This window comes from Oratosquilla oratoria, chromosome 16 (genome assembly GCF_046742065.1).
Source record: "Oratosquilla oratoria isolate Oo_2021 chromosome 16, ASM4674206v1, whole genome shotgun sequence".
In the NCBI taxonomy this organism is placed as follows: Eukaryota; Metazoa; Arthropoda; class Malacostraca; order Stomatopoda; family Squillidae; genus Oratosquilla; species Oratosquilla oratoria.
Genome location: NC_134792.1, coordinates 46,417,201 through 46,432,200, shown reverse-complemented (window position 1 = coordinate 46,432,200; position 15,000 = coordinate 46,417,201). Strand labels below are relative to the sequence as shown.

Sequence of the window (15,000 nt, the reverse complement as noted above, 5' to 3'; positions counted from 1 at the left end):
GTGGTAGAATGGAATGGTCCTACTAATTATTATAGGCGTGGCGGGGAAACAGGCAGTACGTTTAATAAGGTGGAAAGGGAGCGGAGGAATGGGAGTGGGAGTGAGACTGGGAGGGGTGAGGGAGTCGGAGCAGGGCGCAGTGCGACGTGCGAGAGGATTCGTCGTATTGTAGCGAGAATACAAACATACACACACACACACACACACACACAAACACATTCATCTGCGCTACACCATCTGGTTTACATAAGCGTTCAAATTAATACACATAAGTACATACGCACATAGACATACACACATACACACACACACACACAAACACACTCAGTTTCTTGCTTGCACACACATAACACACGGCAACAAGACATTGTTTACATACGAATCAAATCTGGCTAACATGTCCCGTAGACTTTCTGGTCACTACCAATCCTTCGCCGTTTTGCCAAGTTTAGATTTAACAAACGTTAAAATAATTACATGAAATATACTTCTAATTCATAGGCAAGACATAATATGCAATGAGAGGCATGAATGCATATCACACATGTGTTTCATGTAAATCCCTCAAAGGGAAGTTTGTTGTGTGTTTTGGGTCTATCTTGTGCGTGTGTACTTGGTACGAGTAAACTTTCAAATCTAGAATGTCGTTTCATAAATCTGTTCTAGCTGACGCCGAACGATTTTATTCTACTAAGAAAGGCAAAAGTAACGTGTCCCCAAAAACAAAACAAAACGAGCAAATAAATGAATGAATAAATAAATAAGATCAAGTCGCTCGCGAGTGACTTGTGTCATTCCGGCTGACGCCAAACTATTTCATTCAGTTCACTCAGACCATCTCTCCACCAAGTCATTCTGGAGGCTCCTTCATTTCAAACACTTCATTCTGGTTGGTGGCAGGCGATAGGGGCGTGCCGATTAATCGGCATTGGCAAGAATCGGAACTTTTTTGGTGAATCGGCATCGAGGAGAATTTTTTTTTTTTTTTTAAATCAGCATCGTCATCGGCAATATTTTGCCAATGACGATGCCGATTCTCATAAATAAATGAATAAATAAATAAAAATGCCGATTCTCGCGGATTCCGATTACTCGGCACACCCCTACCTGTCGATTTCATTTTATACTGGCTTCGTTCACAATGGGTTTATGGTTCAGTACATAAGAACATAGAGGTGACTGCAAGAGACCCCAAGGCCTATATTAGGTAGTTCCATGTCCATTACCACCTACCATCTCCATCCATAAAATGATCTAATCTTCCCTTAAAACAAAAAATAGTTTCAACACTCATTAAATGGATACTAAGTCTATTCCATTCGTTAACCACTCGGTTAGTAAATTAGTTCTTGCCTATTTCCCTAGGCAATCACTTCTGTCCCTCCCGCCCTTAACAGCCTCCTCCACTTTCTTTACTATTTACTTCTTCCTAGTTCTTGGCAGACACCTTAATTCAGCCCTGGGGATGCTCTTTGCTCTATTAAGTGGTTGCATTACGTGACAGTAACATGACTAGGGAAATTTTGGATACTCACACTACACGGAGATTGGGAAGATTGTCAAAGGCGCCTTCCTGAATGCGTTCTAGTCGATTCTTCCCCAGTTTTCTGAAAAAACAGAAAGAAAAAATCTCGTAATAAGCATCCATATTACTTTCGAAGTGATAAAAAAGGAAAATTTATTTAGGAAGTTGTATCTATTTCAAAATAAAGACGTGTGTGTCCATAATAGCGATGGTAATAATAATAATTGCAACAACAACAATAATAATAATAATAATAACAACAATATTAAACATAGTAATGATGACAATAATAATAACACCAACAATAATACTAATACGCACGGGTTCATATTCGGTTGCACATAATTTGTATACGAATCGAATGCACTCTGTATGACAACGTTGTACAACACAAGCTTACAAAATCCAAATTACACACCCAACTCGCAGGTCTCTCCAGCTTTTATGCGACAAGGCCACAATGAAATAAAATGAAAATTGCGGACCTCATACACACAAGACATGATCGCATATACATTATGCGAACGCAAACACACTTGAACGCGCACGAAATTAAGCGCCTACATGCAAAATGGCATAAAAGATAAGATACAAGACAGGGCATGGGGCAAAGAAGAAATAAGCAAGAAAAATCGGAATTGGAAAGAGAATTTAAAGGGAAGACGAATAATGATTAGAAACACAAAATTAGAAGGAAGAACTGAAGATGAAAAAGAGGAAAACGCTGGGTCCAAGGAAGAAGGATCATTTTAGGACTAGGAAGCTCCTTCGACTTTTGGTTCTGTTACGAGTTCGTTACAACCTAGTTACGATTTCGTCACGACTTCTTAACGATCTCGTCACGAATTCTTTCCGATGCCGTTACGACTTGGTTACGATTTCGTTACGATTCTATTACGACCTCGTTACGATGCCATTACTATCTTGTTAAGATTTCGTTACGACTCCGGTACGATATCGTTATTGTCTTTGGACCATAAGCCCCTGTCACACATACGCGACTCAAGTGAGTTTGTCTGAGTAGAAACGACTTAGGTTAGAATCTTTTATTTTTCTAATCTCAAAATATCAAATCACCTTTGAGTCATATATTGAGAAGCTGAATGATGAACTAAGAGAAGTTAAATCTAGACGAATATCAGACACATTGTTGAATTGTAGACTTAGGGAAGTCTAGAATAGTGTACAAGTATGCGAAGTCGTCTTCCAATTTTTCAAATTCACAACATCTGACGAGAATCGTGATAGTGTGACGGGGAATTTACGTTGCTTCCTGAGGCACTTGTCTCTCCTTTGCTAACACTCAAACCCGAGGAACCTGCTTCCTGGTAACTCAACTTATTCAACTCTTCTTACAAACGAAATTTTAGTGTAAAAGATGCATTTGGTCACTCCTGTACGAGCTCCGGGCATCCTTTACTTCATCTCCGCGATTCTACTAAGTCAGAAGGTTATCAATCGAACTATTTTCTCACATACAGAATGGACGCCGCGAGACGGGAAGCGTGTAACAGAGAGACCAGGCAGATGGTGGAGTAACGAAACAGGGAAGTTTGCAGGAGTGACGTGGCAGAGGTCGGCACAGTCGTCGTGGAGCCTGGGAGAACTAAATGTTCAGCAATGGACTCAGAATGATCCAACGATATACATACATAAAGCATGCAAACACACGTTATATGTAATACAAACATCAAAGACTCACACGCCTATGCATTAACACATATCATCCTTTCACAATCATTCTTGTGACATTCTTATTAATCATAATGGTAAGGTTTAATGTCTCGAACTCTCCTTATCAGGTGGTTAAGACGTTCCCCTTACAGATGACTGTAGCGTGAAATTTAATGAACCATGCCCTTGGTCCAACTCGCTGGCGGCATAGTTCGAAGTACCGTCACCTCGGCCTCCGCCGCAAGTAGCGACGCTCTAACGCGCTCGGCCAGTGAACAGCTTTGTATTTAGATGAACAGGAAATAAACACAATTGGCAACTTACAGCTTCGTGAGTGATGTGAGTCCATGAAAGTGTGACGCGTTGAGGACGGTGAGTAGATTGTTCGACAAATCCCTGTGGAGAAGAAGAAAACCATCTGTCAGTCACGGAAACATACATACAAACACGTAAGAATAAACCAATAAATCAAATAAACGGAAATATAAATTAAATAGATACACAATAAAAAGATCGACCAGGCACATATGATTATTCCTTATAACAAACCATAACGGACCATCGTCAAATTTGCCTCGAAATCCCCTTTCGCCGAAAGACCTGTGGCTGCTTTCAGAGTTTTCTTTCGCGTTTCTTTGACGTCATCACTTCTATTGATGACGTAATAATAACGGCATAATTTTTCCGCTGCTAGAAGAAGGACTCAATAAAAACGACAAACCGAGCTTTCTCGTAAATCATCAACGGGTCCTGGAGGTCCCAAGAGGTCTTAGAGCACTTCGGGGACGACTCAAATACACTTCAGACGTTTCGTGATATCGTGAGTGTTTCAGAGAACGGTGGGGTTCAGTCAGCAGGATGGTCAGCTGTCAGTGCTCTTTCTTGAGGGAATGACGAAGGTCAGCATGTCCTCAATCAGAACCTCTCTCTCTCTCTCTCTCTCCCTTCTTCACAACCCTTGACTGCCACGGTAAAGTCCTATTCTGATTACCGCCAGGCGATTTTATTCAGCAAAGGGACACCTCCAAAAGGCAAAGGAGTTAGGTTGGGTGGAGTTAGGTTCACTTTGGTGAGACCAAGTCCACATGGATCAAGAAAATCTCACTGGGGATCATTAGATACGACTTTTGAAGTCGAGTTTCTCATTAGTTTTGGTAAAATGCGCCGATGGAAAAAAATAATGCTATTTGAATTGGTCCTTCAATTAAGTCTCACTCTGCGCATGCGTTCATTTTCTTATATTTCTGAATATACACACATACATATACAATATCCGTACATACATATATACGAGTATACTGTATACTTATGTAATGTATGTGTGTGTGTGTTTGTGTGTATGAGTGTGTGTGTGTGTGTGTGTGTGTGTGTTTGTGTGTATAAGTGTGTGTGTGTATGAGTGTGTGTGTGTTTGTATGAGTGTGTGTGTGTGTGTGTGTGTGTGTGTGTGTGTGTGTGTGTGTGTGTGTGTGTGTGTGTGTGTGTGTGTGTGTATGTGTGTGTGCGTGTTTGTATGTGTGTGTGTGTGTGTGTGTGTGTGTGTGTGTGTGTGTGTGTGTGTGTGTGTGTGTGTGTGTGTGTGTGTGTGTGTGTGTGTGTGTGTGTGTGTGTGTGTGTGTGTGTGTGTGTGTGTGTGTGTCTGTGTAGTGCGCATATGATCTTAAAATAGTTCAAACTTGTACAACTACAGAGTCGGAACGACAAAACTGAAAACTATGATGATTAAAGTGAGGCAAGTCATGGATCAAGAAGAGCGGAGACTGCTGGGTGAGGAGGAGGAGGAGGGAACAAGAAGAAGGAATGGTGTTGAGGCCTAAGAAGAGAAGAAAGAGGACGAAGGAAAAGAGGAAGGTGGAGAGAGGAAAGAGAGGAAAGAGAGAAAAGAGAGGGAAGAGAGGGAGAAGACAAAGCGATGAGAGAGGTATGTGAGGGAAATGGATTGGCAGCCGCCGCCGCCTCTTGATTAGGAACGAAAGCCAATTCTTCTGAACCACCCAATCTTACCCGAACCTCCTCCCTCTACCCTTCCTTACCCTCTAACCCGAGACTTCACAGCAGAGGGTTGGTTACGCTCAAGGCGGCGACCTGGTCCTCGAACAACCAAACCTGGATCGCCCTCGAGGACACACACACACACACACACACACACACACACACACAATTATTAAAAAAAAGATGAAAACATAGGAGGGATACAGGGAAACCTACTAGACTAGATGGAGGATTTCCTGCATGGTAGAAAAATGAGAGTAGTGCTCAGAGAAAATTGTTTAGGTTGGGAGGTGATTAGTGGAGTTCCACAGGGATCAGTATTGGCTCCAATAATGTTCGCTATTTATGTGAATGACATGAATGAAGATGTGGAATGTTACATGAGCTTCTTTGCAGACAATGCTAAATTATTGAGGAAAGTGAAAACCGAAACGGATTGTAAATCACTACAGAGAAACCTAAACAAAGTTTGGAAATGGAAGCAGAAGTGGGAAGTATATTTGAACATTAAGAAATATAGCATAATGGAATTTGGAAAAGAAAAAAAATATCAGGACAATATACAACTGGAGCAAAGGAAGTAAAGAAAGTGGGATCTGAAAAAGACCTGGGGCAAATTATCTCAAACAAATAAACAAAACTGTCGGAGAATCCTACAACTTGCTAAGATGAATAAGTGGCTTTTATCTATTTAGACGAAGAAATGGTTAAAAAAAATATTAGTCACACTAATAAAGTCTAGATTGGAGTATGCTGCGACACTATGGTCACCCAGTACCAAAAAGAATATAAAGAAAATTGAAAGAATCCAGAGAACAACCACGAAAATGGCTCCAACACTTTCAAATCTGTCATACGAGGAGATACTGGCTAAATTGAAATTACCGACCTTGGAACAAAGAAGAGAAAGAGGCGACCTACTGACCATATACAGAATCATGGAGGGAACGGAAGTCCTTGACAGATAGGACTTACTAAATTGGGACAAGAGAAACACAAGAGGACATGAAAAAAAAAAAAGTTAGAGAAGGGACCTGAAAAAAAAGTTTTCCACACAGAGTGGTAGACATCTGGAACAAACTGGACAAAACAATAGTGTGTGCAAAAAACATACACGAATTTAAGAGTATACTAGACACCGCGAGATACAAAGACGGGACACCACGAGCATAGCTCCCCTTCCCGTAAGATACAACTAGGTAAATACACAAGAGAGAGAGAGAGAGAGAGAGAGAGAGAGAGAGAGAGAGAGAGAGAGAGAGAGAGAGAGAGAGAGAGAGAGAGAGAGAGAGAGAGAGAGAGAGAGAGAGAGAGAGAGAGAGAGAGAGAGAGAGAGAGAGAGAGAGAGAGAGAGAGGAGAGAGAGAGAGAGAGAGAGAGAGAGAGAGAGAGAGAGAGAGAGAGAGAGAGAGAGAGAGAGAGAGAGAGAGAGAGAGAGAGAGATAGAGAGAGAGAGGCTCCATTTTCGTACCGGACTCCTTCAGACAAGGAGGAAACTTCTGGATGTCTGGTGTCAGACGCCCGGATACGCCGCCCGGAAGAAGATAAAGACGACGACAAGAGAAATGGGTATGAAAAAGTATGGGATCTCTCTCTCTCTTACCTTGTATGGGGTATTCATCGCCCAAGCTTTATACAGTGAATACTTCAAGGATTACAGCAACGCCCCTACGGACCACAGTCATGCATAAATATTTTGTCAGGAGACTCACCTCCACTCACGGAAGAATAGTGGTCACTATTAGATATTACTTTTTTATTTATCCATAGCTTTGGTGTGAGTAATCCCACGCCATTTTCTGAGACGCTGGGTTTTTCATTGCACTTTCTTTTTAGCTAAAACTGCAGTTACAATAATATTACTACGGCAAAAAAATGCCGCTTTATAACTAAATGTGCTCATGTCACTTAAAGCTTACATGAACTGGAGTCGACCTGAAGTGATTTTGAAGCTTTTCACTTGTCCAAACCGCATTTCAATAAAACAAAGTAATGATAATAATAATAATAATAATAATAATAATAATAATAATAATAATAACAATAATAATAATAATAACAATAATGATAATAATAAAGAGAGCTAGCGAAAGAATGAATACATGTACACGTTAAACGCACACAAACTCACATTCAACAGATAGTCTTGGGTTCAGAGCTGCGAAGTAGGCTGACCGCAGGCCGTAGAATATAATCTAGCGACCACTGGCAACTGTGCCATTAGCGACGGCTCTTACTTCCCCCACCCCCTCCCCCCTCCTCTCTCCCCCAACTCCCTCTCACTGCGGGAAGAGTCCTCCGCCACACATTGGCAGAATCTAAAGGCCCGAGTTCAAATCTCTGTTGAGTAGGGCTGGGGCTCCTCTTGGTCGAATAAAATCACCTGGCGGCAGTCAGAAAAAACGAGTCAAGTCGTTGAATGCACCAAACGGACTAATGTCTTCAACAAGAACGACCAAAGAAGAAAATAATAATTAAAACAGAATTAATAAAAAGGAGACAGAGGAAAAAGAAGAGGACTAAAAACAAAGAAGACAAAGACGAGGAGGATAACTTATAAGACGAAGAGGAAGAAAATGAAAATGAAGACGAAGAAGTGGATTTGCTAAAGGCAGCGCACCAAATAGACTGGACTGGACCAGCTCTGGTACAAATTGGCAACTCGCGACCTTGAATCCCTTCAGACAGCAACAATTCCGAAGAAACCACTCGACCATCCAGCCCCGAAAAAGAAAGAACGAAGGAGAGAGAGAGGAAAAGACGGAAAGAAAGGAAGAAAGGAAGGAAAGAAGTAAGAGAAGGAGGAAAGAAAGGAAGGAAGAAAGGAAAGAAGGAAGAGATGAAGGAAAGAAGGAAGAGAGGAAGGAAAGGAAGAGAGTAAGAAAAAACTTTCTTTCAAATCGTTAACAATAACATTTCTCTCGCTCTCGGATTCAGTTCAAAATCATCCCCTTACCATCAATTAGCCAATTAGCTACTTTCTCCCATTTTCTGTCTTGCATTTTTTGGGCTTCATTTTTCCCGAACCTTTTTTTTTTTGTCCTTGTGCTGGATTTGTATCAATCTTCTTAAAGAACCAATCACTCTTATTCTAAATCTAATTATTACCATTATCACTATCATTACTATACCAAAGGCCATTACTTACATACATACATATATATATATATATATATATATATATATATATATATATACATATGTGTGTGTGTATAGAAATGAATAAATGAATGAATAAACAAATAGATGGAAAAAGCACCACTTAGCAAGATGGAAAAACAACTTCCAACGAAGCCAGCTAACCATATGACTCGTTTCTCTAAAACATCCAAAACAGCTGATGTTTCATTTTGGTTCATACAATCTTAAAGTTGGAAGTTCGTTTTGCATTCCGAGTCTTTCTCTTCACCATCCACGCCACAGAGAATCCACTGCGTCACTTTAAATTCTCCTCACTGAATAAAATCCTTTAGCGACAACCTGCACTGTCTACGGACTGAAGGAGAAAGCATTACCTGAGGCGTATTTGTGCTCAACAGAATTTAAATTATTTATCAAATACGTTAGCATTACTACATATTTTGTATTCCTGCTAAAATAAATCCAACAATGACAAAGATTAATCTAAAATATTACAAAGCTGAAATAATGGTTCGTAAGCTCAAACACAACATTAATATTCTTTATGGATGGGGACGACAGGTGGTGATGGATACGGAGCTGCCTAGTGTAGGCCTTATTGTCTCTTGCAGTCTCCTTTATTCTTATGTTCTATGTTCTATGTATGTTCTTATTATTTACAAATCCCCTGTAGACTAAACTGACATGATATTAAGTAGAACTAACAATAATAATGATAATAATAATAAAATAATAATAACAATAACAATAGCAATAATGACAATAATAATAATGACAAAATATAACGAGTAATACTCCCATTAAATGACATACCGAACATCAAGTTATAAACATGACGACGATGACAATGTCGATAATGACTTCGACAAAATGCCTGACGTCATATCGTCTATCATCATATGTCAGTCAGTCTGTTCTACAATGTTCTACAAACAAAAATTGATTCTAACTACCTGAAGATCAAACTCAAAATGAACTGTGATCTCTCTCCCTGTCTCTCTCTCTACCAATACCCTCCATTAACTAATTAAAATTGTTTGTCGTCAAAGCGGAGACAGGTACAGTCACTGAACAAAGATCGACTCGTGTGTGTGTGTGTGTGTGTGTGTGTGTGTGTGTGTGTGTGTGTGTGTGTGTGTGTGTGTGTGTGTGTGTGCGCGTTCAAACTCAGTGATTTGTTTTCAACTTTCTCAATTCTCTGATCTCTGATCACCCTATCTCTGGCAATATCAACCATACACACGAAAGTGAGAGTGAGAGAGAGAGAGAGAGAGAGAGAGAGAGAGAGAGAGAGAGAGAGAGAGAGAGAGAGGGAGAAAGAGAAAGAGAGAGAGAGAGAGGGAGAAAGAGAAAGAGAGAGAGAGAGAGAGCTACAGCTACAGGCTGACACCACAGAAAGCAACTTAAAGCGACCTACCGTTGCAGCCAGAGACTTTTGGGTAGTCTATCTTTAAAATCTCGTGCGGTAATTAAGCTCTCCCAAACAACCAGAGCATTTCATCTTTAACGTGTTAAGCTGAGTTATCTTTAACCCTTTAAGGTTAAAAATATAAGCTGGGGCGTTTAAAAACTTTGTCCTGGTTTTTTATTGTCGCTTTTATTCGGTTAGGTAACGACATTGCACTAAAATTATTTGATTATCTTTCACAACTAAGCAATTCATGGTAGATGAGTATTATTAGAAAGTTTGTTATTGTTTTTCTTAATATATATTTTTTTACTAATCTGCAATTTTTTTTTACTAATATGCAACCGGATTCACAAAGTAGGCCTACTTACAACCCTTTATTAGTTACAATCGTTCAAATACAACCTCAAAAAATAAATATAATAAAACTTATCTTAGCATTGTTAGAAGACTGGTTGTGAATCATAAATAATTCGTTTAACAATTTATTGCTTAAGAAAGTAAGAGAGAATTATTTCAAACGAACGCGGTACAGACCGCAGTGACGTCATGTCGCTCTGGCATTGTTTCGGCGTCGTGACTGGCTCAGACGACAAAAACATATCTCCTATTTATCTGTCAGACTGGTGACTCTCAGAAAGATATCCACTGGTTTTCCTCCCCCTAATATCTTCTGTTCAACTGTTTTAACAAGTTAAATATATCACTAACACCGTTTCAACTTTCTAATTGGCTTCTTGGTGGAAATCTATTACGGTAGGCTTATTTTTTAGCAGTTCTGAATAATTCTTTTGCGCATGGAAATATTTAATAGGCAACGGAATCAATGCACACACATCAAGCCTGACACGCAAATTTGCAAAGAATACTATGTTTTTGTTGATAAATCACGCCAAATCATAACAAAGATACAATAGATATTTTTGAATAATAATTGAATGATCGCACTTTATATTCTAAACAATCTGATGAATCAGAAAAATATATGAAAGTAATTTTGTAAATCATCATTTACAATATGCATAATGATAATACAACGACATACCTTGACAAACACCTAGATCCTACACGCTGAACACCACTCAAAACATTCGCAAAAATTAACATATAAATGAATGAGTAAATGAACAAATGAATAAAACAAGACGCACATATACCAAAAAATCTTCTGAAGTTACATCTGCTATTCTTTCTCCGACATGTCAGTGCGTTGTCAAATGTAAACAGTTAAAGCCAGTAAAGACACGACAACAAAAGTGAAATAGTACCATGACCATTGCAACTGCTACTACTACTATTACTACTAACGCCGCTGCTTTTAATATTATGCCACTACATTATTGCTTTACCACTACAATAAGCTGAAAATGTAGAGGGAAAATGTGGAAAGTTACGAGCCCCCCCCCCCCCAAAAAAAAAAAAAAAAAAGGGAAGACGGGAAGACAGGAACGTTATCGTGACAGGTGAAGCAGCGACAGCAGCAGCATCGCCACCGCCTGCTCTGGATGCAAATGCCGGTGACGAGCACCCCTAACCCTCCCCAACCCACCCTCCCCAACCACCTCCTCCTCCGCTGTTACTGTTGCCATACAGCCTCCCCACTCGTTTCGCACCTTCTTCCACCACATCTGCTAAAATAAGAATAAAACAAACAAACAAATCAATTAAATATACGTATATATTTACCTACACCAGCTAAATACCGAAAGTGATCACGAAAAAACATGTGGCCCTACTAAACCCTACACAAACCTAAACTAATATATAGAATTCATTCTTTTCCTAACAGGAAGCCTCGCTATTTCGAGAAATCACGCGAATTAATTTTCTATTCCATTTAGTCTTTGTTATTCACTTACTCATCTATTTATTTATTTGCTTACTGTTTCCGTTATTAGGGAAAATGGAGACGGTCCACAATGTAACAAATTTCATTCCAGCACAATGCCTCCTCCTCCTCCTCCACCACTGGGACGAGCCTAATCCCATTGGGAAACCCAAACCCAGGAGATAATCTCCATCCAGCAAAGCAAATTAACTCTCCAGGAGAATTAAACCACCTCGAGAATTCAACCATTAACCCCTTCCCTACCGGGAAGTACTTTCTCCACTGCACTCTTCCTACCGCCAGACGATTTAAATCGTCTCTGTTGGGATTTCCTCCTCCCCCACGGCTTGCGTCAGTGATTTTGTTTTGGTTAGGACCAGGCGATTCCATTCAGCTTCGAGGGAACGCTCATCCTTAGGAATTGTCTCTTATCAACCTCAGTCAGAACAAACTATGTTAAGTGCGTCGTCTTGGAGACACAACATTGGATTCGAATCCTTTGACGGGGTGGGGTGGGATGGGGTGGGGGTTCTGACCTCCTCACGTGAATAAAATCTCCTGACGACCAAAGCAAAAATAAACAGAGGAATCGGACATGGGCCTACAAGGGGGTACGACAGCGCTGTTGACACTTTGGTGGTTTTATTCTGGTTAACGCCACAAGGTCCTCATCAACTCGAGGGGTTCGACTGGGGTTGCAACGCTGATGAATGGAATCGCCTGGCGGCAGGTAGGATGAAAGGAAAAGTGCCAACCGGTACGGAAGGGGTTCATCGATAAGGAGACTGTGACCTTGTACAGGAGGATCTGCCACACGAAAAAAAGCTTCTACTTCGGAAGAACCTCGAAGACCTTCCTGAAGAAGTCTTTACCGATGTAAGAAACCGTGCAGAGGAATCCACGAACTCGCCGAGGGATTCCTTTGGCTAAAAAAAAAAAAAAGTACCTCAATAAACCAGAAATATCGTTTCAGAGTCATCCGAGTTATAGCTGCTTCACAAATTACTTAAATTACCCTATATCCTATTACAAGCCCTTAGTTTACAAACATGCCGACGTACAACAGTTCCGAGCTGTTTGGGGGCGTCGGTGTCGTTGAGAGTTTGGAAGAGACAACGGCGCCAACCGCGCAGTTAGTGTAAGAAGCAAACTTCACGCCGAAGTAATCCTAGGTAACAGTCAAGAGTTTTCAGATACGATACTTAAAAAAAAAAGCGACATAATCTCGCGTTTTTATTGATTCACTTGTTAACTTGGTTGCTATTCTCCAAATGGCCTTGCTATGGGCCAAATGGTCTCCTGTCGTCATTGTGAGCATTCTGGAAGAGTCTTCGTGGTCATGAAAGGGGGAGGGGGAGGGGAAAAGAACAAAAGGAGACTGTGGTGGCGAAGGGGGAGATGGAGGAAGGCATGCGGGGGAGACGGAAGAAGATGGACAAGGGCGTGGGGGAGACAAACAGGAGGCAAGAAAAAGGAAAATGAATAATGCTTCAGACGAAGAAAGGAAGAATGAACATAATGCGGGAATGAATATAGGAAGAAAGCAGGAGAGATTGGGAATGAAAATGGGAGGGGGAAGGGAGGAAGAGGAGAGAAGGAAAAGAGGGCAAAGAAAGGAAAGAGGAAAGGATGCAGGGAACCAGGAAGGAAGGGTGAGGGGGTGAAGGTGAGGGTGAGGGTGTGGAAATGGGGGGAAGGGTACCAAAGTTGAATCAATCGAACACATTCGAGTTGCTATATCCTGAAAAGACTACTTTTGCATTTTCTTCATTTCAAGTTCCCAATAGTGCCAACGGATGCTCACGACTGCTCATGTGACGGGTGCTGTTGTGATACGTGCTCATATTTGGTTTCCTGTGGGTCAGAATGACGTCAGGGTGGCCCTCCCCGCCCTTTTAGGGTGAAGGGTGCCCACTTGAACAGGATACTCCCAGAAGGCGGACGGAAGGGGACGCAAGTAACGTTAGTCGACATGACGTCACACATGATGAGGAATGAGAACATTTTGAATGGAATTGTTGATATAAGCTCATCCTAATTTTGTACATATTTCAGTGATAAAATAATATATATATATATATATATATGTGTGTATATATACTGTATATATATATACTGTATATATATATATATATGTATATATATATATATATATATATATTCTGCTCCCAGGTAGGCTTTCAGCCTGTCAGTCGGGCTAGCACACTTCTCCAGATTGTGCTCTCAAAGCTTCCCTCTTCCCTCAAATTCTCTATTTTTCCTAATCCATATATATATACAAATATATATACATATATACATGTATAATATATATATACATATATATATACATATATGTATATATATGTATATATGTGTATATATATATGTATATATATATGTATATATATGTATATATACATATGTATATATATAGATGTGTGTATATATATATGTATATATATATATATATATATATATATATAGAGAGAGAGAAAGAGAGAGGAAGAGATGGAGAGAGAAAAGGGGGGAGAGAGAGGCAATAATATTCTTACGAGCATCTTCGCCTAATGGGATACCATTCTGGGTTAAGCTAGGCAACTTTATTCACCCGAAGAAGAAAAAAAAAACTTCATTTCTGAAAGGATAAGTAAGTGGAGAGAAAAAGAGGTGCAGCTTTCGCGAAAATCTATTTCTAATTTCGAAAGAAATTATTATCTCTCCTAAACAGTGCAGAGGAAAGGAAATATTCTCGGAGAAAGAAGAAAAGATATGAAGAAGTTTCCTCAAGAAATGGGGCCTTCCATTTTCAAATCTTACCTTTTTTTTATTTTACTTTTTTTTCCAGGCTTATGCAAGATCTGCAGAGAATTTGTGAATATATCCCATGAGAATTTCCATTCCTTTTCCCAGAGCCTCCCTTGCTTCCATCTCATAAGACGGATCTTTCTGAAACGCCATAGCCCCCCCCCCCCGCCCACCCGACCTTCCTCCATCCCCACCGACCTAGATTCAAGCCTCTCTCTCTCTCTCTCTCCCTCTGCCTGTCTCTTTTTCTCTCTTTCTCTTATGCCACCCCATCTCCCCTCTTTTCTCACTCCTTTCCTCTCTCTACTCCCAGCTCTCTTTTTCTCTTCCTCTTTTATGCTGTCCCTCTGTAACTTCCTCTCTCCCTCTACTTTCTCTCTTCCATTCGGTGGCACAGACGAGAGTAACACCAAACATTAACATCGTTTTCTGACACGGGCGCCATGTTCCGACACAGGAACCCTCTTCCGACACACGTGTTATCTTTATGACATGACACTTTAAAGCGGGACGTGCTCCAGCTCCTCAAGTGTCATCAAGCGTGTCAGACGAGAGGCGAGGAGAGATCCGCCGAGTGTCGGAAAGTGTCAAGTGTGTCACTAGTGCTTTTGTAGTCAATGACACTAACTACTGGGGCGCGGCACCC

At 40.5% G+C, this 15,000-nt stretch overlaps 1 protein-coding gene across 4 annotated transcripts in view; it reads right to left on the bottom strand.

The window, feature by feature from the left end:
- The window catches only part of Remo (Remoulade), a 119,257-nt gene that overhangs the window by 21,343 nt on the left and 82,914 nt on the right, over nucleotides 1-15,000 (bottom strand). For all 4 annotated transcript variants that reach the window (XM_076199679.1, XM_076199682.1, XM_076199681.1 and 1 more), the window contains exons 5-6: nucleotides 3,524-3,595; nucleotides 1,536-1,607 (exon numbers count right to left, since the gene is read on the bottom strand). In XM_076199679.1, the coding sequence (XP_076055794.1) occupies nucleotides 1,536-1,607; nucleotides 3,524-3,595 (144 nt within the window). The remainder of the gene's footprint in view (nucleotides 1-1,535; nucleotides 1,608-3,523; nucleotides 3,596-15,000) is intronic.